Here is a 25,323-nt window from a genome sequence, read left to right on the forward strand (position 1 = left end):
GACAATAACATAAAACTTAACTTAAAAGTGTGGCCTATTTATATATAAGAAAGATATAATTTGGCACATTCTTACGGAAGAAAAATGAGACGTGATGGAAAAAAAAATGTATATATGTTTAATAAACGATAGGTATAAATAAGAAAAAATTACATGTCAAAGCGGGTACTCAAAATTTATTTATTTTTTTTTGTAACGCAGTGTAATCAGCTGTATTCGTATCGCCACCTTATTGAGTACACCTTGGATGAACCCATTGTAGTTTCAATAAAATCACTGGTCAGAATAATTAATGAATTCCTTGCAAAATTGCGATAAGTAGTCTGATCATAAGTTCAATGGACTGGTATTATTAAATCCACACAAGAATTGATTGTGTGTCAAATGGTAAGCTTTAAGGTGAGTGTTTGAATATCAGAACAACACATAAAATCTTCTCCACATTTTGTGGTGCAAAACTTTAGCACAATGCAAGGTCTCCATTAAATTTTTCTGCCATCCTAAAAGCATTTGAACACAGTGTCAGGCGACATCATTCATTTAACCATTGCAATTGTGTGTGTGACATTTCCCCTTTTTTGTATTTTCTGGATCATTTGTTGCCATGTTGTATTTCAAATACATTTTTCAAAATCATGACAAAGTACATGTTTAAATTGCTTTACTTAAACTGTTGGTGACATTTTTGGAATTATTGTTTACTCTTAAAATTGTTTGTTTTTATTGCATATACAATACATACCAACGTAAATACATACATATGTATGTACATTAGAGTGGGTAAATTTTTATGGATCAAAATAAATGCACCAAGCGGTTATCAAAATCGTAATCTACGATGAATTCTAAGAATGTTTGTCGAAGAAACCATGGGTCTAAAATCAAAACCGAGCTTCCCATTTTTAACGCGAAAATTTTCCTTTCGTATTTTATATTTTTGTTTAAATATACTAACATTTTATTGAGCCTTTTATACAAGTATTCCAAATCGGATCGAGAACAACAATTTGTCATCATTTTTAATTTGCAATATGAAAACCCGAGACATCCCAATTTGGGGTCTTGAGTAAAAATTTAAAACTTAAGCTCAGCAACACCTCCTATATGGTCGTTGAAAATTTTATTAAAATAGGATTATCGGTTTAGAAGTTACAGATTTATGTGCATTTTTTTTCATTTCCCCCACTGTGACCCAACAGCTCGGTTTTAGGTTCTCGCACATCCTCGATATGAGATTTATTTAACCATCCTCGGGTGAAGTTTAATGTTAATCTTCTCCATTGGCAAAGATTCACCTTTTCTGCCTTTCTTTCATTTCGAACAAGCCCAAACAGAGTCAAGTTTCTTAAAAGGCTCAATAAAATGTTAGCATATTTGAACAAAAATATAAAATAGGAAAAGTTTCGCGTTAAAAATGGGAAGCCGATTTTGATTTTTGACCCATGGTTTCTTCGTCAAAACTTCTTAGAATTCATCGTAGATTACGATTTTGATAACCGCTTTGTCGAGAAAACAATTGAACCACTCTAATGTACATACAGTCTCAGTCAAAACACATTTGACAATAATTGCTTCTATACTATTTCTATAGGGAAAATAAATCGTCTTGTTTTTTAAAACAAAAAATGTTTGAAACAAAAATTTCTATCCTTGGTTTATAACTAAAAAATATAAATGATAAATATTTTTGAACCTAAAAAGTAAGAAAATTGCTGGCCAGTGGATTTCAAGTTTTTTTTTAAATGTTTGTCTTTGTTGAGCTGAGAAGTTGGGTGAAGGGGGAAAGGGCTGGATGAATTGGAAGGTTGTTCAAACTCTCTGAGCCGAAACAAAATCGTTTCGATTTTGTAATCAGAATAATTTAACAAACAATATGAAAGAAAGAAATGAATATAACCAAAGGATTAGGAATTTTTCTAATTATTTATTAAATTATTTGGACAATGGATTCTTACCAAGTAGAAGAAGTAGGAGTAATACAGCGATGTGAACAGGTTAGAGTTAGATTTGTATCTCTGCTAAAAAGAAGTATTTACTACTCTTTACGATTGATTTAGTACTTAATGACAAGTGGAAGTATACTGCAACACATAGCATTCTGCATTAATATATATTGAGGAAAATCGCTAAGTGTTGTTTTGACGTAAACAGTCTTCATGTATCTTGATCTCAGTTTCTACAAAGGGGACTTGTTGATCTTTTTGTATAATCGCGATTTTTATATACTAGGAGGCAACTGTGATCATTCTTATAAACTTGTTTTGGCGTCTTTGGATTTATGGGTTCCATAACACCATATCGGTTTTATGATCTAGTTATAAAGTAGAAGTTTACAATCTAAACTAAGCATAGAGTTTCTGCCAATGAGTCAATTAATTTGAATTGATTTCAATTTCATTTGACTCAACTTTGCATCTACATATATGACTTTTCCATGTAAGGCGACGATCGAGATGTATACCGAGGTTTCCTTCTTTAAGCTTAAATGTTCGACCAGCTAAATAACTTTCCAATAGCTTAGTGTGTTTCACACAATTTTTATATTAAACCATAATGCCATACTTTATCAAATTCTTGAGAAATGTCGATGAAGAGAGCTGAATAATATTTCTTTTCCTCAAACGCTTTCTTTACAACATTTATAAGTCTATGGATTTGTTCGATAGTACTGTGTTTTCTTCTAAATCCAAATTGATGATTCGAAGTACAATTGTTTTCAATTATCATCGGGAACAACTTGTTCATGAGTAGCTTCTTAAGTAGCTTTGATATATTAGACAATAGGATTATAGACCTGTATGATTCTACTTTTGTGTGATCTTTTCCTGGATTAGGTATCATGGTAATCAGTAAAAAAATCCATTCTGGGGTAGCTCCATAAGGATCTTGTTATTGATTTTGTCAATACCAGACCCTTTCTTGGAGTTCAAATCCACTATATTCTTTTCGGTCTCTCGAATCTCAAAACGTAGGCGTTTGAGATTCGGTGGCTATTCAATTGTATTTCAGTATCATTTCATGGCCAACCACAAGAATTTCGCAAAGGAGAATTACATATGACAAGTCTTTTAGGACTTTTTGTGGATCGCCATAGTGAGCAATCCGATTGAGGTGCTGCGTCTAGGCTTTCTAGATATTTATTCAATGATTTAATTTTTCGAAATTCCGAGAGCTTTTTAAGTCTTGTTATACAATCTTTAAGATTTAAGTTGGGGGATTTCCACTATATACAAACTATTATGTGCAATTTCCACTATATACAAACTATTATATCTGAACTGTCGTGGGGTTTGAGTAGCAGTTTGAGATTCGCATCGAAATTCGAGTTCGTTTTTGTGCGTATGCCGTTTGCATTCTAGAAACATAATTTCAAACAGTTCATGGCTTATTTAGGATATCTTGAAGTATCATAGATTGCATTTTAAGTATTTCTTCCTGCATCATGTTTCTCATAGAGTTTGTAAAATTGTTAACCGATTTTACAAGGGTCCCGAATGTAGCATACATTCGATTCAAAATTGGAAGAGGGAGGTTAATCTGCAAATTCCAATTTCACATTAGGGTTATTTTTGTTTCCCAGTGTTGGGTTTTGAGTATAGTTTGATTTGTTCATAGAACACTAGCGTAGGAATCTTTATTATTTGTGGTTTGCAAGATTCAAGGGTAATGGGCATCTGCTAGTTTCGTTTACTGCACTGGATAAATACTAGATTTCTGTGATATTCTAACTATGGAATATACTAGGCATCCTCTATAATTTGCTGTATGATTTACGCCACAATTGCTGCATTTTTTTTTTTACTTTTAAGTCATTTTTGGATTTATCACATTGCACATTGGGGCAGACCTATATCATGGCGATAATTAAACGGCTGAGATTTGGTATGAATTATTGGTATCACTGAAAAGGTAATTTTGTATAGATTTTCAATATGTAAAAAAAATAGTTTTACCTACCAAAAAATCGTAAAATTACAAAAATATGTTATACACAAGTAAATAATTATATATTTTTTTATATAAAGATAGGTCTCTGTTCAAAATTTCGTGCGAAATGCTTTGGAATGTAATATATGCGAAATAATTTCGCAAAAGCCGTACTCTGTTTTTATTGTGGAAAACATGTGAAATACATCCGGCAACCTTATTTTTCTACACGAAATAACATACGCAGCACTTCTTTCGCTCGAAATTAACAAACAGCTAGCTGTCAAACAGCATGTAAAATTTTTCGCAAATGTGAACAGAGTACTAGGCTTAATAGTAAATAGTTTATGTTTTTAGGCGAAAAAATATTTATTAAAACAATTTCGTCATATATTAAGTAAAATTAAAATTGCTAATATAATGTAAATATAAAAATTAGTTAAACAATTTTGGATGTAAATTGTAGTTTATTATTCAGGAGGAATTTTCATCATAGCTACTATCATCATTTGCTGAATCATACGAATCACTTTCAAAATCAGATGTTATTTCACTTGGTATTGCTAATAGTGGGGTCAGACGGCATGTATTGCTTGTGTATTGGGACATGTATTCGATACATATGGAATTCCATGTGTATGTCAAAATTCACGTTACACATACGATTCATAATTTCCACGTTCAAATGTACATATATAATTGCATGTGACATAACCTCTATTCACTGTTGCCAGATAATTTTGGTATAAAATCGTAAAAATTGGACTAAAATATCGTCAAAATCGGCAAAATATTTTTGAAATCGTCAAAAAATCGGAAAAAATAAAAATAACTACTTTTTTGTGAAATTTGTCAGTTTTTTTTAGAAAAAAAATTAACAATCCAATAAATAATTCACATATTTAAACAATTAATGTTGTAAAATAGGTTTATATAATAAGAATTATTTAATATTTTCATACAAAAATTAAATATTTGTATACACTTCACCGTGAGTGGTAAGGGCATATACAAGTTTGTATTTTTCATATTTCCACAAAAAGCCACGACTTACCTACATATACAGTCGCACAGAAAACTATACACACCCCCTAAAAAAAAGCAATTTAGGAACAACTTTCAAAATATTATCAAAATTTATATTGTGCAACTCCTTATAAAAAGTTAAACTTATTTAAAACAAAAAATTTTCCATAAAAAGAAATATTTAAAAAAAAATTAAGAAATTTAGTTTTGAGCACACAGAAAAGTATACATACTCCCACTGTTGGTCAACGGTACTTTTCCAGTAAAAGCAACTTATGTATGTTTTTTTCTGCGTTGTAATTCTACATTACCTTCACTTCATAATTAACAAGTTTTGTAATCGGTCGCTTTTATTTTTTGTAAGAATGTGTCCAAAAGTTAATGAAATTAGCTTAGATATAAGAAATCTAATTGTGCAGCATCAAAAAAATGGAAAACCGTTGCGCAAAATTTCTGAAATTGTTGGCTACCCAAAATCTAGTGTACAAACCGTGTTAAGAAATTATAAAAAAAACAACAGCATAACAAGTAGACCAAGAAGTGGCCGTCCCCCAAAAATTACTCAACGCATAAAGCGACACATAATAAATGAAATTGAAAAAAAATCCGAGAAAAACGGCTGTTGACATAGCAAAAGAGATGGAAAATATGTGCCCCGCGTGCCCCGAAAAAAAACAGTTCATTAGTGAAATTAATAAAGCCAAGCGGTTGGAATTCGTTAAGAAGCATATAAATGACGATGAAAGTTTTTGGAAAAATGTAGTTTTCAGCGACGAAAGTAAGTTTAACTTATTTGGATGCGATGGGAAACAAAAAGTCTGGCGCAAAAAGAATGAACAGCTTCAAACTAAAAATCTGATCCCCACAGTAAATCATGGAGGCGGTTCCGTTATGGTTTGGGGATGTATGTCGGCGGCAGGGGTTGGTAATTTAACTTTTATTGAGACAACGATGGATCGTTTTATGTATTTGAACCTATTAAGAGATAATCTTAAGGATTCAGTATCCAAAATGGGCTTGTCTGGAAGCTGGGTCTTCCAACAAGATAACGACCCCAAACATACTGCGGCCATTGTAAAGGAATGGCTGCTGTACAATGTACCAAAACAGCTGCACTCTCCACCTCATTGAAAATTTGTGGGATGAATTGGACCGTAGAGTAAGAAAAACAACGATTAAGAGTAAACAGGACCTAAAAAATTCTCTAATCAGAGAATGGTCGAAAATTTCTTCGGAAACAACCAGTAAGCTGGTCTATTCCATGAAAAGACGTCTAAATGCTGTGTTAGAGAGTAAAGGAGGTGCAACAAAATATTAATAAATCATTTTTTTTATGAAATAGAACTTTAATGTACGTGTTTTAAAAATTGAATTTTCTTAATTTTTTATTAAAAAATTTGTTTATGAAAAAAAATTTATTTTGAAATTTGCAGGGAGTGGTACAATATAAATTTTGGTAATAAAAATTTTATAGTTTTGCATAAATTGCAGTTTCTTAGAGGGTATGTATAGTTTTCTGTGCGACTGTATATAAATATAGACAATATGGATATCTAATGATAGATATTTGAAAGAAATCTGCGGCGACGTATGTAAGCTCATAGTAAGTTGGACCTACAATGGGTCAAAATCGGAAAATTAACCCAAATTTTTTTTGCACCAAAAAAAATTAAGAAACCAAAAAATTTTTTTTAAATTTAAAAAAATTATAAAATTTAAAAAAAAATTTTACAAAAAATTAAAAAAGCAACTTTGGAAAAAAAGAAATAAATTTTGTTTATCTAAAAAAATTAAAAACTAGCTGACCGCCCGGCTTCGTCCGGTAACTATTTACTAATTTTAGTTCTCCAAAAAATGTCTCTTATTAAAATGAGAAGTGAGAAGGAGTCAATATATTAAAAATTTTCGAATTTTTGATTTTTTTTCTTTACAAACCATCTCCTAAAAATTGCGAATCGTATAAAAACAAGTAACAGAGCTATATTCGGCTGTGCCGAATCTTATATACCCTTCACCAAAGTATACCTTAATTGTATGTTGAAAAATAACAACAAAAATAAACCAAACGCACTCAAATACATACAAATTATGCACGCGTGTGTTTGATTTGTAATTCTCATTTCATTCCACATTGTAGATTCTACCCAACAACAACATTCTACAACAATGATGTTCATTTCATTGTGCTTTCGCGCTGAGTAATGCATTGAACACATTGAATACAGCAGGCTACACGACTACACGAACACAAATTCTACTGGCTGGAGTTGTAGTCGTGTGTCAGCTACTGAATTATTTTAAAGACGACAGCTACAAAGTAAACAGCTGATTTATAATTCAGTGGTGCCACTTCAATAAAAAACAAGTAAGAGTGCTATATTCGGCTATGCCGAATCTTATATACCCTTCACCTTTGTTGTGGATGCATTATTATTTTTTATAATTAGTATATAGGTATGTATGTACATTGCCCACTTTCAGCGTACAGCATCCTAAATTTATCAAGAACACAAAAAACAACAACAACGCCAAACGAAACAGAACACCAAAAGAAAAAACAAAAACAAAATACGCAAGGCAATGAAACCAACACACATCCAAACATACGTTTAATTGTATAAAAAACAACAACAACGCCAAAAGAAACAAAACACAAAAGAAAAACAAAATACGCAAAGCTTGCACATCCAAACATACGTTTTGTTGTTTCTTTGTCAAAAAAGCCAACACACAACCAAACAAACGTTTAGTTGTATAAAAAACAACAACAACGCCAAGAGAAACAAAACACACAAAAAAACAAAATACGCAAAGCTTGCACAACAAAACATACGTTTTGTTGTTTTTTTGTCAAAAAAACCAACACACAACCAAACAACCGTTTAGTTGTATAAAAAACAACAACAACGCCAAAAGAAACAAAACACAAAAAAATAAAACAAAATACGCAAAACATCCAACCATACGCTTTGTTGTTTTTTTGTCAAAGCATGCAATACATTGTGTTTTTTGATGAAATTTTCAGAGGTTGTCTCGGATTTTTGCTCATATCTCCGTTATTTATGGACGGATTTTGCTGATTTTAAATAGCAAAATTCTCGAAAGTATGTCTGACAGAATTGTTGAAGATTTGGATCCCGGAGATATCTGGGGCCTTCAGAAAATTGATTTCAACAGACAGACAGACAGACAGACAGACAGACAGACGGACAGACAGACAGACAGACAGACGGACATGGCTTAATCGACTCCGCTATCTATAAGGATCCAGAATATATATACTTTATAGGGTCGGAAATGAAAAATGTAGAAATTACAAACGGAATGACAAACTTATATATACCCTTCTCACGAAGCTGAAGGGTATAATAACCGTACAAAATTCCAAAGTAATTAAGATTTAAACAATTATTTTGAGTAAACATATATATATGGTTATAATTAATTATGTACCTGTTATTAATTTACATCAATATGGTTATCAAAAACTTCTCTTAATTAAGTAAAAAAAATATATTTTTTTTAAGCACTCATTTGATTTACATTTTTTATTATATAAATAGAAATTAGTTTAATTCGGCTACAGCGGCAATAGCAATCGTGTGGTCGTGTAGCTGTGCTGTCGTCAAAAGAATCGTCTTCATATAAAAGTGTGTATTCTACTTTTGACAGATTGTAGTTGGTAGCCTGCTGTCTTCAATGTGTTCTATGCACAGTGTTGCCAGACAAAGTTTATCTTATGTCCCCAATCTGAAAGTCGATGTCCCCAAAAAATCCCCATTTCAAAATTGAAATCCCCAATTTTGTCACCATAAAAAAAATTAAATTATATTGTTAATACTAAATTTTACTATGTTGAGTTTAACAAACTAAAGTTGCAATCTGGCATAATAACATACGACAAGCATTTTTACATCTATTTACACCCAGCGAAAAAATGAACACATCCGTGTACAATTTGACACCATTCGGTGTCAATAGTGTATCAACCCCGTATGTGTACAAATTGTACACGAACGGTGTCAATTTGACAACGAAAAAATGACACCATTCCGTTACCGAATTGACACCATCCGTTGTCGATTTGACAACGTTCGTGTACGATTTTATAACAGACCGTTGACAATTTGTCACCGTTTGTGTACGAGTTGACACCAAACCGTTGTCTATTTGACACCATAAGTTGTCGACTTGATACCGTTCGTGTACGATTTGACACCTGACAATTTTTCCTTTCTATTTTTTTGTTAATTAATATAAATAACAATTTCTTTATTTTTTACATTTTTTTATACAATACTTATACATAAATACTTAAATATAAAAACTTAAGTTTCCATTTGGAGTTGTATGTCGTCACTGGATTCGGTGGTCTTCTCTGCCTGGATCTTCACTGACTTCACTGCCTGGATCTTCATCTGCATCAACACAAATTCGCAATCAAACACAATTACACTTTCTTTTATATTTTGGTTTTTAAACCATTTATTTGCATCACTATTACCATTCACTATTTATTATTAAAATATAAATAAAATTAAAACACACTTATAAAAAGCAACTCACGTTGAAATGCGTCGCGAATAATTTAATAACATTGTGTTGTCGATTCGTACCCGTTTGTTTACAAATTGTAAACGTACGGTGTCGAAAAAAAGTGACACCGTATGGTGTCAAAATGACACCAACCGTTGTCGATTTTGCAACGTCGTTTTTCCCTCAGTGTACCTCATTGTCAGTTTTCAAAATGTTGATTCATCGATTTTGGAACAAGTTGTTTGGAAGATGTCATTTTACTTTGAAACCTGCCAAAGAATTCTTGATGTTTATCCGATTTTTGTATGAATTAGTTTTTATAACTCCTTGAGAAATCAAGAGCTTTATAATATTCGATTTTTTATTCCAGAAAAAGAAAGTATATTTTGTAAAAAATGGACAAAATAAGCCATAATTTCACCGCATCGGAAGTGGAATCCATTTAAATATAATTTAAAAAAGCATTGAAAAACTCATTGTCGTATTAAAATAGAACTTAAAGATAACACTCTGCTGCAAAATAAAACTTTTTGTCAGAACTTGAAAAGCGACCCAATGGTGGTTGTAGGCCTAGGTGAGGGAATACTAAAACCGTTTTCAAAGATTTTGAAACTTCCTCAAAATTTTGAGTTATTTTGAAAAAAAACTGTTTTAAGTAGTACTTAGTACCTCTAACTCACACATTTTGCATATTTTTTTCGTCGTTTTTCAAATTCAATTTTTTTTTTCTATGAAAACCTATTTTTTACACAGTGTTTTAAAGACAATAGAATATTCAGAAATAAACATTACTTGTCGAAATCGGTTTATATTTGCAAAAGTTATTAAACTTTTTCGAAAAAATTTCCAAAGAAGGGTATATTGAGTTAGAGCTGATGTTTGCAACGTGCAAAAATATTGTCCCAATACCCACCTTAAAGTATACCAATATGTTCTGGATCACTTTCTGAGTCGATTTTGCGATGTCCGTCTGTCCATGTAAACCTTGTAATCAAACTACAGGTCGCCATTTCAAAGATAATTTGGTAGAAGCTCTTGTATTGTCCCAAGGACGAAGCCTATGGAATTTGATTAGAATGGGTACATCATTTCTCATAGCCCCCATACGATTGCCCTATCTGAAAATAGTTAAGCTGTCATAAATATCTTAGTTATATAGATATAAAAAACAAATTCAGCAAAAATAAATTTTATATATGCCGAACCTGCCTCACCAAATTTACCATATAATGCCCACTTCCGAAAATCATTTTAATGAGTATAGATTTCTTAAAAATATTTCAAACTCAAATAAAATTCAACACAAATAGTTTTCATATACATATACAGAAGACATGTTAAGAACTAAATTTTCTTTATACATTGCAATAAAAATGTATATCAATGCATTGGTATAAGCTAGGGATGCCAATCCCGAAATCCCGATCCCGAAAATCCCGGGATTTTTCGGGATCGGGATTTCCCGAATCCCGGGATTTGTGAAAAAGAATCCCGGGATTTTTCGGGATTAACAAATCCCGAAATATTATGAGTTTTTTGATATTTTAGGAAGATTTTTGAAGCACCCAAAATACTTAGAAAGCTAAATTTCAGCATATTTATAATACTAATCTCGCTTCAAATCCAAAAGCGCAGCCAGATTTTTTCATTTGAATCAGGGAGCAGCACGTCTCCCTTGCATTGACAGGCTTTTACACAATTTACACTTTTACGAAGTTATTTTCTGAAGGGGACTAGGGGTAAATGTAGCCCGATTTCCGCAGTACTCTACAGTATAATTTCAGAGTACTTACAACTTATTTTGTGCAAAATTTTATAAGGATTGCCGCATAATCAAGATATTTATGACTGCTCAAACAGTACTCCGGGGGACAATTGTATGGAGCTAGGGGAAATCATGGACCATTTTATTTTAATTTAATGCATTAGTTTTTGATTTGTTATATTTTTACTTAAATATATTGTTACGATTTAACCTTTTCAAAACGTTAGTTTATTTCCTTTAAATAAACCGGATACTTTTGATTGCAAATAAAAGCCGTCTAGTAGTTTAAAAATTGTAACAACTCTCTATTTATTCAAAATGTACAACAACCACATAATTATAAATTCTCAGAAATACGGACACAATCCATAATGTACACGAATTCACTTGAAAAACACACTTTAAGGCACTCAGTTGATGTTCATTCGAAAAGCGTCTCTGATAAACTCTCTCACGACTGCAACCTCTGCCACTATTTATAACACTGCATAACCATCTAGAAAGCTCTATTTCTACAATGTTCTTTAACTGAATATTCGAATTCGAATACAACGTTGCCAACTTACGATCAATGGTCAACTGAAAGCTTTTATTCAATATTGCCCACAGATATGTTACAGTTTGCTATTACAGCACTGTTATTTGAAAGCATTATGCTACTTTTAAATCAGCCCTTAAAATCGTTATATTTGAATTCAAGTACAATTTCGTAACAATATTAATGAAATTAATAGTTTTTATTGTTGAATTTGATGTTTTTGACGTTTAACTAAAATCCCGAAGTCCCGAAAAATCCCGAAAAATCCCGGGATCCCGAAAAATCCCGGGGTCCCGAAAAATCCCGGGATCCCGGGATTTACATTTCTAAAATCCCGAATCCCGGGATTTGTAAAACCCAGTCCCGTTTGGCATCCCTAGTATAAGCTTTCATATCAAAATAAGTATTGAAATGCTATTAAAATCAAATTTTGTTTTTTTTAGATATTCTTAACAAAAACAATACTTATAACTTACAAATGTATCAAAAGATGCACGGTATTTTAAAACGTAATCAGTTTTCTTTCCAAACCCGTTGAAAAATATAAAGTCGGACAAAAACTGACTAAAGCTGGCCCACACGGAATGATTTGTTCGCCTGATTTGTGATTGAAAATTTTCAATTACTTGTGATTTTTATCGCGCACATCCCCATTAACAAGTAACAAGATGTCGAACACGACCAAATCATAATCACAAATCAACCGTGTGTGGCCAGCTTAAGTTACAGGTCGACGATAAGTTGAAGAACATCATTGAAAACTTTTTTTTTTGAATAAATTCTGAATTTGAGGATGTTTTTGAAATTTTTTGAAATTTTTTTCACTTTCGCACAGTGTAATTAACATTTAAATACGAAGTCAAAAATTGGCTCCTAGAGAATGATTCAGCTTCCTGTATTTAGCAAGAATTTAAAACAATTTAATATCTGTGAACTTTTGATGAAATCCTTTTTTAATTTTTTTATTATCAAAATAGTGTCCTGGAAACGAAAAATCTAAAATTTTTGTGTTTTTCATCAAATTCTGAAGAAATGAAAGAAATAAAATATGATTATTTAAACAAAATATAAAACCAAATAGATTAGAAATTGAAATGTTTGTCAATAAATAGCTCTTCTGCTTTATTACTAGGCCAAGTACTCTACATTGTGAATACCGCTAATGTCTAAAAATGTAAAATCCCCAAAAATGGATGTAAATCCCCAAATTTTGTTAAAATCCCCAAATCCCTCCCCACGAAATTCTGTCCCCAAAAAAATCTTGAAATCCCCAAATTGGGGACAAATCCCCACATCTGGCTACACTGTCTATGCATAACAACACACATATTCTTATTCTCTTTAAAAGAGCGTAACAAATGTCTCATTTTTTTCAGAAATTCATTAAGCATTGTTGTTGGTTGGTTTTTGGACGAAGCATAACAAACACACGCGTTTCAATTACAATTGAACACAAAACAACAAAGTCAGAAATAAATACAATTTTTAGAGAATTTCGGCCGTATAATGTGTATTCTTTTATTTCCTTAAAATTTAAATTACATTCATTTAATAAATTGGTTATATCTGGCAAAAATTCTAAATCTAAACATTATTTATTTTGTTCTTATTTTAAGTGTTTGACATTATGTTTGTTGGGTAGCTCTCTCACCAATACATCTTCATTTTTATTTTTGAACATCACTGTTCTACAATATAGAATGTTTGTGCTGTTTACGTATGATAGAGTTGCTCATATGAGAACTCATTATAAACAACTCTCTCTATTCTGTTAGAGAATAAGATTTACAAAGAAACAAAATAGAATTGGTGAATATACTCAATGCCCAGCAGTTAAGCAAGTAGTCAATGTATCCCTTAAAGACAGTAATTGTCACAAATGTCTTATCACTTGGCTGACTCCATTTTATATATTTTGGTCATTTGACACGTGTGTGCACTTTGTAGTGCAGAGAGAAGACAATTGGTTACTTTATGCATCCCAAGTAATCTAGCGTGAAGACAATTGTCACTTAAGTGCCTCTAAGTAATCTAGAGTGTAGTCACTTTAAACGTTTTGTGAGTAATTCGTACAAACTGGTTTTTTACAAATTGTGTTAATATAATTCTCATACAGTTTATTTTTATTTTTGCTTAAGTATATTGATATCGCATGTAACATAGCATGAAGTCAATAGTCACTTTAGTGTCTCTTAGTAACCTATGGTGAAGTCACTTCAAACTTTTTTTTGTACTGCAGTTTATTTTACCCACCAGAAGCGTTGACTACCTTCGATCAGCTATCCGATAGTCACATTGTAATCAAAAGGGTGAATTGACCCCCTGCTTAGGACATGCACGTGTTAAAATAACTAGTCAAGTAGCTGATCAAGTAACCAGTTACAAAGCTAGCAAGGTAACTGACGCTATGTAACCAGTATGTGAATCCAATGCGTTGCCTACTTTGGACCAGCTATTAGACAGTCCCATTGTAATCAAAAAGAGACAATTGACCCCCTAGAACATGCCCGTGTTAAAATGACTAGTCACGTGGCTATTGAAGTAACTAGCTCCCACCCTAAATGATGGGTAAAATCACTACTAGTTCGGTACTGTCTACTAGAACTGCTGGGTGTATATTACACACATTTACATAGATATATACACACAACTAAACTTTTGTTTTCTTTTTATTATGCTATTATATCTGTAATGATTTCATGAAACACTAACAAAATACATGGGTTTTTTGCTTATATCTCGGCCATTTGTGGACCAATTTTCTCGATTTTAAATAGCAACCGAGCCGGAAGAATTCCGGAGATTTTGATGTATCAATCATGTTTGTAAGTTATTTAGGGGATTTGGAAAGTTGATTTCAACACACAGACGGACAGACGGACATGGCTATATCGACTCCGCTATCTATATACTTTATGGGGTCGCAAATGAAAAATGTAGAAATTACAAACGGAATGACAAACTTATATATACCCTTGCCACTCATGGTGAAGGGTATAAAAACAGCCAAATCGCTCCAGCTCCGTGATGACATTACATACATGGACCATTTCATTTTTATTATATATATAGATTTGTACTTTAAAGTATAATTTGGTGAAGGGCATATAAGATTCGGCACAGCCGAATATAGCTCTCTTGTTTTATTTATGTTTTTTGTTCAATATTCAGAATTCTGAAATATGTTTTTTTGGATCTTTTAATATATCTTATTAATAAAAAAAATAATATCACCGCTTTTTTATTATTTTCTATTAATTTTGTTGACTTTTAATAACTCGAATAACAAAACCTTCAATTAACATCGATGGATTTAACACTGCTCTTCTATGTAATTTATAAATTTTAGTATATACTAATGCGCAATTTGAGAAGATAGGACTTAATTTAATTTAACGATATATTTAACAAAATGGCGGTTTAATAAGCAAGTATTATTTTATCAACTGTTATGGTGTTTTCTTTTCTGACACAAAATGTTGCCTATATATTTTGTACCATTTGTTAAAGGTTACCCATACCCTCATAATATGTTGCATTTTTTCATTTATGCAATTTTCTTTTATGTAGCTTCTAAATACTATAAAAATATACATTTTGCTTACATAAAAAGTGGTGCATTTCTAACCCTTTGATAAAATTGTGGGTGAAACATGTTGCATATATTCAGGGTTTTAGGGTAACATTATTAGAAAAGAACACGACAAAAGAAGGGTAAAAGGCAGAATAAATGCATCATTTATGCCAGAAAAGAAAACACCATTAGTCTTTTTCGTTACACCACCATTTTATTACTTGGCAAACAAATATTTATATTAGAAAATTTGGCAGCACTACCATTACTTCTTTTTTGTCTGTTATTTTGAACAACAATTTGTCTTTTAAGTGTTAAAATCATACATTGCGAAATGACTAACTGTTTTACCCCGATTTTCTCAATCTTTGGTAATCGTTTTTCTAATCGCTGGAGACCAATGTTATATACATATGGGGCATTTCTTGTTAAGTGAACCAACTTTTGAAATCGATGTCTTCCGATCGGAATGAAATTTGCACCAAGAGTTCTATTGGATAGTAACTTAGACACAATTTTTCAACAAGATCGGTCGAGAACTCTCTGAGTTAGAGGGGGTCCAAATTTGACATTTTTCTTATACATACATGTAACTTATTACCTATTGTTCTTAGCAAAATGTGTCCCAAATAGTTCAGATAGTTCTTTCTTCAATCTTTCGAAAAAACAATATTTAAAAAAAAATAAAAAAATTTTAATATTTTTTCTTAAAATAAAGCTAAGATATTTTCCTTGAAGACCTATTTGGTCGCTTAGTGGGATGCAAGTGGGATATCTATGAAAATATTTTTTAACTCAAAACATAAAATATTTAAACTTTTTGAAAAGCCAATTTTTAACAAACTCTTTTTTTGGTTTTATGTGGGTACAATTGACTTGACTTGAATTGTAATGTATTGTTTTTTTTTTTTAATAAACAGCCCAAATATGAATAAAAATTCTCCGGGAGTTTTTTCCCTTTTCTCATTTTTCCTATTCATATTCAATGGGAAAAAACTCCCGGGGAACAAACTCCCGCAGAATTTTTTATTCATAATTAGGCTGAAATTAAAACACTTTTATATAAAATAATTTTACCCAAACTGTTTATGCGCACAGTGTATATGGCCAGTTATTGTTCACTGGCCATTCTATGTTTATTATTTTTCTCTCATTTTTTGTAATTGTAATAAGATCACTTACTCTTGTAAACCCCAAGCGTACGGTACGTACTTAGAAAAAATATAAACCCCCGAAGAAAAACCAAATAAAACCCCATTTTATTTTAAAACCCCAAAAATTAATTTGCATTTTTATTTTTTAAACCCCGATATTTTCGAGGAAATATTTCAAGGAAACATTTTGGTCCTTCGAACCGGATTGAAACCCCCGAGGCCTTGAAATATTTCATGAAAATATTTTTATTTTCAGTGAAAACCCAGGAATTTTCCCCCAAACTATTTGGAAATATTTTACTTAAAATCCCCCTTACCCACAAAACCTACGGAAAAAAAGGTACGTTATTCAATTTAAAAGTGAATAAAACAAATACAAAAAGTGACAATAAAAAAGTGTTTTTTATAAAAAGCAAAAGAATAACCAACAAGTTAAAAAACCCCTTGTTTAAAAATTGCAATTTGCCGTCGGCAAAACACAAACCATTTTTTTTTCTCTACTGCATTCCTTTTTTTTCTATCCTCACTTTTTTACCCTTGTTTTAATTTCTTTTTTTTTCGCGTGTGTTTAACTCCAAAAATAAAAGAAAAAACTCTTATATTGTGTGGATTTTTCATATATTTATTCATAGTGTTTATTCCCTTATTACCCGTGTTTTTCTTTTATTTAAAAGTGATATTTTTATTTACTTCAGTGTTTTTGTTGTTTTTTAATCCCAGCTTCTTTATTCTCTGTTAACACTGCTGTTAACAAAAGCTTTAATAGTGATACGTTTTTTACTCAACTGTGTTGATCTAAACGAATATAGCACAAAAGAGAATAAAGAAGAAAAACATTTTACTCGCTAGTTTAATTATAAACAAAAACCGACGGACACGCGATTAAAATAAAAAATTAAATTATTTTGTGAATTTTTTATTTTGTGATATTTTAATAATATCAAATAAATAATAATAAAAATATAATTTTAATAAACCCAATATAAAGTGAGTGTGTGTGTTATTTATTGTAATAATAATAACATTCAAAAAATTACAGTGCAATTGTTGGTTGTTGTTTATTTTCTCTTTTGCTTTATATTGTCACTTACGCTAGTGCTGCAATATTTTAATCGTACGAATAAACCGGTTACCGTGTATTTTATCGTAATAAAGTGCATTTTTACTCATTTTTTTGATATTTAACCCGTGAAAATAAATTAATTGAGCATTTTTAAATTAAAATTTAACCCGTGAATAAAATATAATTGAAAAATAATTATTTTTAGTGAAAATTAATTATTTAATTTTATTCGAAAGTGAGTAACCGTTTATTCGTTTGCAGTAGTAGTGTATATTAAACATTTTTTATACCTTTTTTAATATTGAAAGTGCATTTACACTATAGAAAATCTTTGTTCAAATTATTTACCTAATTTTTTGAATATTTTTATCTTGAGATAAAAAGAACAACGTGTAAATTCACTTTCTTATTTAATATTTTACATATTTAACCCATTATTTTTGTGGAATTTGCTTTGTGAATTCCTATTAACCCAAATATTTTTGAAATTTGTCATCTTTTTAAGATTATTTTTGAATTTTTTGAAACTATTACTCGTTTTTTGTCGATTTTACTCAGTATTTCAAACAATCGTGATAAAATTCAAATTTTTAAATTATTTAAAGATTAGTTTTGTCTATTTTTTGAATTTTAAACAAGTTTTCCATATTTTTGATTATTTTTAAATTTTGTTACTCGATTTTTCTTGCTTTTTTTCAAAATTACCCGATATTTTTTAAGATCAAAAATGGACATGTCCGCATTGATTCGTAATGCCGATCGTTTGGCAGAATTCGAGGCTCATATTTCGATAATACCCGTCGGTGAACATCGAATTGGTTCGTTAAGTAGCCACGAAAAAGAATTAAACCGTTTATGGGAAGCTGTTCGTTCAGCATACGATACTTTGCTGATCGAAGCTGAACAATTGAAAACCCCACAGATTGTTGAGGTGAAGGCCAGATATATGGCTTCTTATAGTACATATACTCGTGGTATCTCCATGATAACCACCTATTTGGACAATTTAAAAACCTCTGCTCAGGCAGAAAAGTCCATTGATCAGGGAATAAATTCAATGCCATTTGTTCATTTACCCCCTTGCGACACCCCTATTTTCTATGGTGACTATAAGAACTGGCCTTCATTCCGAGACATGTTCTCAGCTTTGTATGGCAATAACCCCCGTTTAACCCCTGTACAGAAATTGTACTATTTGCTGCAGAAAACTGCAAAGGATGCTCATGATGTCATACAAACTGTTCCATTAACTAATGATGGCTATGCAGTGGCATGGAAAAAGTTAGTTGATACGTATGAGAACAAAGATGCTCTTATAAATGAACAGCTTCGAACTCTTTTGAGTATTAAACCCATTACCCAAGAAACAGGCCCGAATATTAAAAATCTGCAACGAACTCTTAATGATTGTATTACTAATCTTTCACTATTAGAAGTTACTCCGGAAATATTTTATCACGTTATGTTAGTATATATTTGTGCTACAAAGTTACCCGAAAACACTTTAAGTCTCTGGGAACAGTCGAAGAAACTTTGTCCAAAATCTCCAAAGTGGGAGGATATGGATGCATTTTTGACAGCTCATTTTAAAACCCTTGAGTCGATTTCTGATATAAGACAGTCTAACCCAGTTCAAAATATGAACAAAACCCCGAACACATTACCACGAAAGAACTCGATTGTTAATGCGCCTAAGAAATCATTTAATGACTCTAGAAAAGTTCAAAGTTTTGCGACAAAAACTAACCCTAGTTCCACAGTTTGTCGTTGTTTCCTTTGTCAAGGCTCACACCCCCTTAGACTTTGTCCAAACTTCTTGAGTCAGACTGTCGATGATAGAATGTCAACCGTAAAGAGACTTAGGTGTTGTTCAAATTGTTTGGCGACTTCTCACGATTTTAAGAATTGTAGAAGTACTCATGTTTGTTCTTTGTGTAGACAGAAGCATCACTCTTTGCTTCATAGAGATCAAAGACCGCAAGGTCAAAATTCTCAATTAGCAACCCAATTTCCTATAGCTTCCGGTACTAATGTACCATTACAACCCCCTTATAATGTTAACCCGATTCCAGCAAGCACCCAAAATCAACCCCCTCTTAATTTTACCCCTTCAACATCTGCAGCGGCTCAAAACGTTCATACGTATGCCGCACATTTGAGCCCTAACCCCCATTCCACAGTCCTGTTGGGCTCGGCTATTTGTATAGTCCATGTGAACGATCTCAGATGTGCGGCTCGAGCGCTAGTTGACCCTGGTTCGCAAGGCACCTTTATCTCTAGGAGATTACAAAGGAAGCTTTCTATACCAACATTTTCAGTACCATCGACAAATGTCACTGGTATGATGGATTGCTTGGCTGGAAATTCCTCTACTATGTGCGTTCTTTCTGTCGGATCCCCGATAGACCCCAGTTTCAAACTTAAAATTTGCGCATATGTAGTTGAGAAAATTACCGGTCGGTTGCCCTCGTGTACCCTTTCAGATATCGTAAACTCTAGTTTTCCCGATATTACCATGACCGACGTCATGTGTACCCGTATGGATATCCTATTTGGAGGAAATGTTTATCCAAAAATTTTAACCTCGGATGTTAGAAAGCATCCAAATGGCAACCTGATCGCCCAAAGAACAGTTTTCGGTTGGATAGTAACTGGTGAGGTATTTCAATCGGAACCCATGTACACCCTTGCAACGTTTTGCAACCAAGTTGAGTTGAACGCCCAACTTGCTCGTTTTTGGGAACTTGAAGAAGTTCCACAAGCGACACGATGGTCCGAAAGCGAAGAAATTTGTGAGGAGCTTTACCGGACTACTACTTACAGAAACCCCGATGGTCGCTATGTAGTTTCACTCCCTTTTCGTCGAGAATTTTATAATGAAGTGACATTAGGAGATTCTCGACATAGTGCTTTGTCCCAGTTCATGAGAAATGAAACTCGACTTTTAAAGAACCCCGAATTGAAATCACAGTATGACACTGTGATTAGCGAGTATTTTGAAATGGGACATATCAAAGCAGTTAATCCCTGTGATTCAAAAGCGACTAGTTATTATTTACCGCATCATGCAGTATTTAAACCCGATAGTTTGACCACCAAACTCCGTGTGGTATTTAACGCCTCAAACCCATCCTCCAATGGCGTAAGCCTTAATAATATATTATACCCCGGTCCTGTTTTACAGGCAGACCTTACGGTCTTAATCCTCCAATGGCGACTCTTTCGTTACGTTTTTAACGCTGACATTGAGAAAATGTATCGCCAAATTTTAATTCATCCCGAACAAACACAATTTCAGCGGATCTTTTACCGTAATAATCCCGAAGCTGATATAAAGGACTATGAGCTAAATACAGTCACATTCGGAGTGAATTCTGCACCGTATTTAGCGATTCGAACTCTTTTACAATTGGCCAACGATTGTGAACCCCAAAGTCCGTTAGCATCTCAAATTTTGAAAACCCAAATGTATGTCGATGACGTACTTGCTGGCTCTCATGAGCTAGAAGACGCTTTTGAGAGACGTATTGAACTCACCCATGTTCTCGAATCGGCTGGTTTCGTTTTACGAAAATGGACTGCCAATCATATACGTCTCTTAGAAGATTTACCCCGTGAGAATCTGCTTGATGCAGACTTCTTAAAATTTGCAAATGCTAGCACAACAAAAACCCTGGGCTTGCGATGGAATGCTGATACTGACAGTTTCTACTTCCGACTCATATCGCAGCCACGCCGGGATATTGTGACAAAACGCGCTGTCTTGTCAGAAATAGCTAAGCTATTTGACCCCGCCGGTTGGCTCTCTCCAAAAATTATTGTTGCAAAAATTATAATGCAACAAATATGGAAAGACAAGACAGATTGGGATGAAAGTTTAAAAACCTTAACCCTTGCGCAATGGCGCTCATTTTTAAATGATTACCCGAATATTGAGAAAATTAACATTCCAAGATGGGTTAATTTTCACCCGAGTCATGAAATTGAACTTCATGCATTTTCTGATGCTTCAGAAAAGGCTTATGGCTGTGCTCTTTATGTTCGAAGTATTTCGGCAAATGAAATCACTTCACATTTACTCTCTGCAAAGACGAAGGTAGCTCCTGTTAAGTCTGAAACATTACCCCGTTTAGAACTTTGTGGAGCGGCTTTGATGGCAAACATGGTAGAATCTTTGTGTAGTCAATTAAATCTAGACAAGAGAAAGATTTATATGTGGACCGATTCTACTATAGTTTTATCTTGGCTCAAAAAACCCCCGTGTCATTGGCCAACCTTTGTCAAGAACAGAGTTGCACTAATAGTAAAGAAAGTAGGTAACGAAAATTGGTTTCATGTTGATTCCAAAGGTAACCCCGCAGATCTCGCAAGTCGTGGAACTCTTGCTCGAGATTTAGTAGACAACCCCTTATGGTGGCATGGTCCCTCGTGGTTACGACAACCGCGAGAATACTGGCCACAAAATATCGTTACCGAACATCTACATTTAGAAGTTCAAACTTTTTCTGTTCAGACTGAACTAACATTTGACATACTGGAACGTTTTTCAGATTTACCCCGTGCAATGCGAATTATTTCGTATTGGTTCAGGTGTTTACAGTATTTGAAAACCCGAAAATGCTTGTACAACACTTTAGATTTAACCCAATCAGAAATGAGATTTACTCGTGATCGATTAGTTCTAGTATGTCAAAAGAATTATATACCCGAATATTCTTTACTCTCAAAAGGTAAACCCATATCTTCCAAGAGTAATTTACTCACTTTGAACCCGTTTATTGACTCGAATGGTTTTGTCAGAATCAATGGTCGATTAGTTCGATCACCTGGCTTAACATACGATGAGCGTTACCCTAAAATTCTGCCTTATGCAGCCCGTTTTACTCGTTTGTTTGTTGAACATGTTCACAAGTGCTCTGCCCATGGTGGCCATTCATTAATGCTCAGATTAGTTAGAAATGAGTTTTGGGTCCCGAAATTAAAGAATCTAATTCGTACAGTTATTTTCAATTGTAAGGAATGTACAATTTACCGAAAGAAAACCGGTCAGCAGATTATGGCTGCTTTACCCCCTGAACGTGCGTCTCTTTCGAGACCGTTTACCCATACTGGTTTAGATTTCGCAGGTCCGTTCGACATAAAATTCTACATTGGTAGAGGTTGCCGAATAACAAAAGGTTATGTTCTAGTGTTTGTTTGTTTCGCCACAAAGGCGATTCATTTAGAGGCAACCGGTGATATGTCGACCGAAACATTTCTTGCTGCTTTTGCCCGTTTTTTCTCTCGTCGAGGTTGTCCTGCTCATGTTTACTCGGACAACGGAACTGCATTTGTCGGTGCTGCTAATTTACTGGAAGTTGACCGAAAACAGTTTTTACTCCAATTGAGGCAAAAAGTATTTGTACGAAATAGTTCTCAGCCAGTTGAATGGCATTTTATACCCCCTGGGGCTCCTCATATGGGCGGCTTATGGGAAGCCGGCGTTAAGAGTGTAAAAACTCATTTTCGCAAAATTGCTGGAATGCAAAAATTTACATTTGAGGAGTTTTCAACAATGTTAAGCCGTATTGAAGCTTGCCTAAACTCAAGACCATTAACTGCAATGAGCGATGATCCCCTCGATTTAGTCCCATTAACCCCTGGTCATTTTTTGATCGGAGCGCCTCTTTTGGCACCCCCTGAACCCAATCATTCCGATCTTTCTTTGAGTATTGCTAATAGATGGCAGAAACTCAAAGTGCTCCATCATCAGTTTGCTCTGCGATGGAAAGAGGAATACCTCAAAGAACTCCATCGGCGAACTAAGTGGAAATATCCACAAAGGGACTTGAAAGTAGGAGATTTAGTTGTGATCCGTCAAGATAATTTACCCCCGAATGAATGGCGCTTAGGTAGGATAGAGAAGACTCATGTAGGGCAAGATAGTAAGGTCCGCTCTGCGGACGTGAGAACAGCTTCGGGCATTTTTACCCGGCCCATAGTGAAGCTTGTTCTCTTGCCAAAGTCAGAAGCTGACTAATTTGTATTTTTTCTTCTCTCTCTCCCATTTTTATTTAACTCATATAGCTAGATGTCAACAGGTTTGAATCGCCGCCTCGAAGTCAACATCAACAACCCCAGCAGTATCTGCCAGAACAACCCCCGCAATATTAGAAGCAGCAACAACACCAACTGACATGTCAGCAGCAACAACAACCCCATCCATATAACCCGCAACAACAAACCCCGGTTATTTTACCCCGCAGAATCCTCAGCCTTCCTTGTTGCAGTATAGCAAGGGGGCGGGATGTTTATGCGCACAGTGTATATGGCCAGTTATTGTTCACTGGCCATTCTATGTTTATTATTTTTCTCTCATTTTTTGTAATTGTAATAAGATCACTTACTCTTGTAAACCCCAAGCGTACGGTACGTACTTAGAAAAAATATAAACCCCCGAAGAAAAACCAAATAAAACCCCATTTTATTTTAAAACCCCAAAAATTAATTTGCATTTTTATTTTTTAAACCCCGATATTTTCGAGGAAATATTTCAAGGAAACACAAACCCTAGTTATATATTATAAATGTAACAACTAATCTAAGAATTCATTTTAAAGCAGATACAGATAATGTAATTTGTATTTTAAATTTTCAATTTGGACAATTTTGTTTATTGAATTTTGATATTTCAAAACATTTGGTTATAAATGGGTGATTCTGAGATTACCCGCTAATTTCGACATCATTTTTGGCATTGAAGTCTTTTGCAGAATTTGGTATTTCTAATATGTAACTTTAATACTTCAAAGAATAGCTACTCAATTATCGTAGGTAACCATCAATTTCTTAATGTTTAACCAAATTATGCAAATTTTTAAACAAAAGATAATCATTTATAAACATATTAATTAATTATTAAAAATATTATTAATAAAATTATACACATTAAAAAGAAAAAGAGGCCATTAATTACACTCTGCTACAAAATAACACTTTTTGTAAGAACTTGAAAAGCGACCTAGGCCTAGGTGAGGCCATACTAAAACCGTTTTCAAAGATTTTAAAATACCTTCAAAATTAGTAGTACTTTAGTACCTCTAACTCACACACTTTAACACAGATTTTTAAATTCCAAACAACTATGGATAGGCAAAGAAATGTGCTTTCATAAAGTGTATGCATAAAGTGTATATTCGAAAATTGTGTAAGTTTTTATAAAAAGTTTCGCTATACTTGTTATTTTTTTTCGTAATTTTTCAAATTCAGCAATAGTTATTTTAATTTGTTTCTTTTGTTTTGCACAGTGTTTTAAAGATTTTTATATAGACAAAAATGAGACATTAATTGTTAAAATCGGTGTATATTTGCAAACGTTATTTTTTCGAAAAAAGTTCAAAAAAATTTACCTTGTAAATTAAAAATTTTACAAATATTCTTTTTTGTTTATTTTTTTTTTATTTATATGCGCTGGAAGAGAAAATACTAAAAGAGGTGTTAATTAAAAGGTGAATAACTTTTAGAATTTTCATCCGATTTGAATAATTATAATCATATTTTGTTAAGAACTAATTTTTCTTTATACATTGTTATAAATATTTATAAGCTTGCAAGTCAGAATAAGCAATGAAAAGCGACTAAAATCAAAAAAGTTGATAAATTTTGTTTTTCTTTTACATATTCTTAACAAAAATAATACTTATAACTAGGGGGCGGATTTATATGCAAATGCATGTTTTTTCTCGAACGTCCAAATACAAT

General features: G+C 32.9%; 1 protein-coding gene across 1 annotated transcript in view; it reads left to right on the forward strand.

The window, feature by feature from the left end:
• The first annotated feature begins 18,310 nt into the window (after positions 1-18,310).
• Positions 18,311-25,323, forward strand: part of LOC135950723 (uncharacterized) — a 37,473-nt gene continuing 30,460 nt past the window's right edge. The window contains exon 1 of the mRNA XM_065500257.1: positions 18,311-23,527. Coding sequence (XP_065356329.1) covers positions 18,311-23,527 — 5,217 coding nt within the window. The remainder of the gene's footprint in view (positions 23,528-25,323) is intronic.

The sequence above is a fragment of the Calliphora vicina genome, chromosome 2 (genome assembly GCF_958450345.1).
Source record: "Calliphora vicina chromosome 2, idCalVici1.1, whole genome shotgun sequence".
Lineage (NCBI taxonomy): Eukaryota > Metazoa > Arthropoda > Insecta > Diptera > Calliphoridae > Calliphora > Calliphora vicina.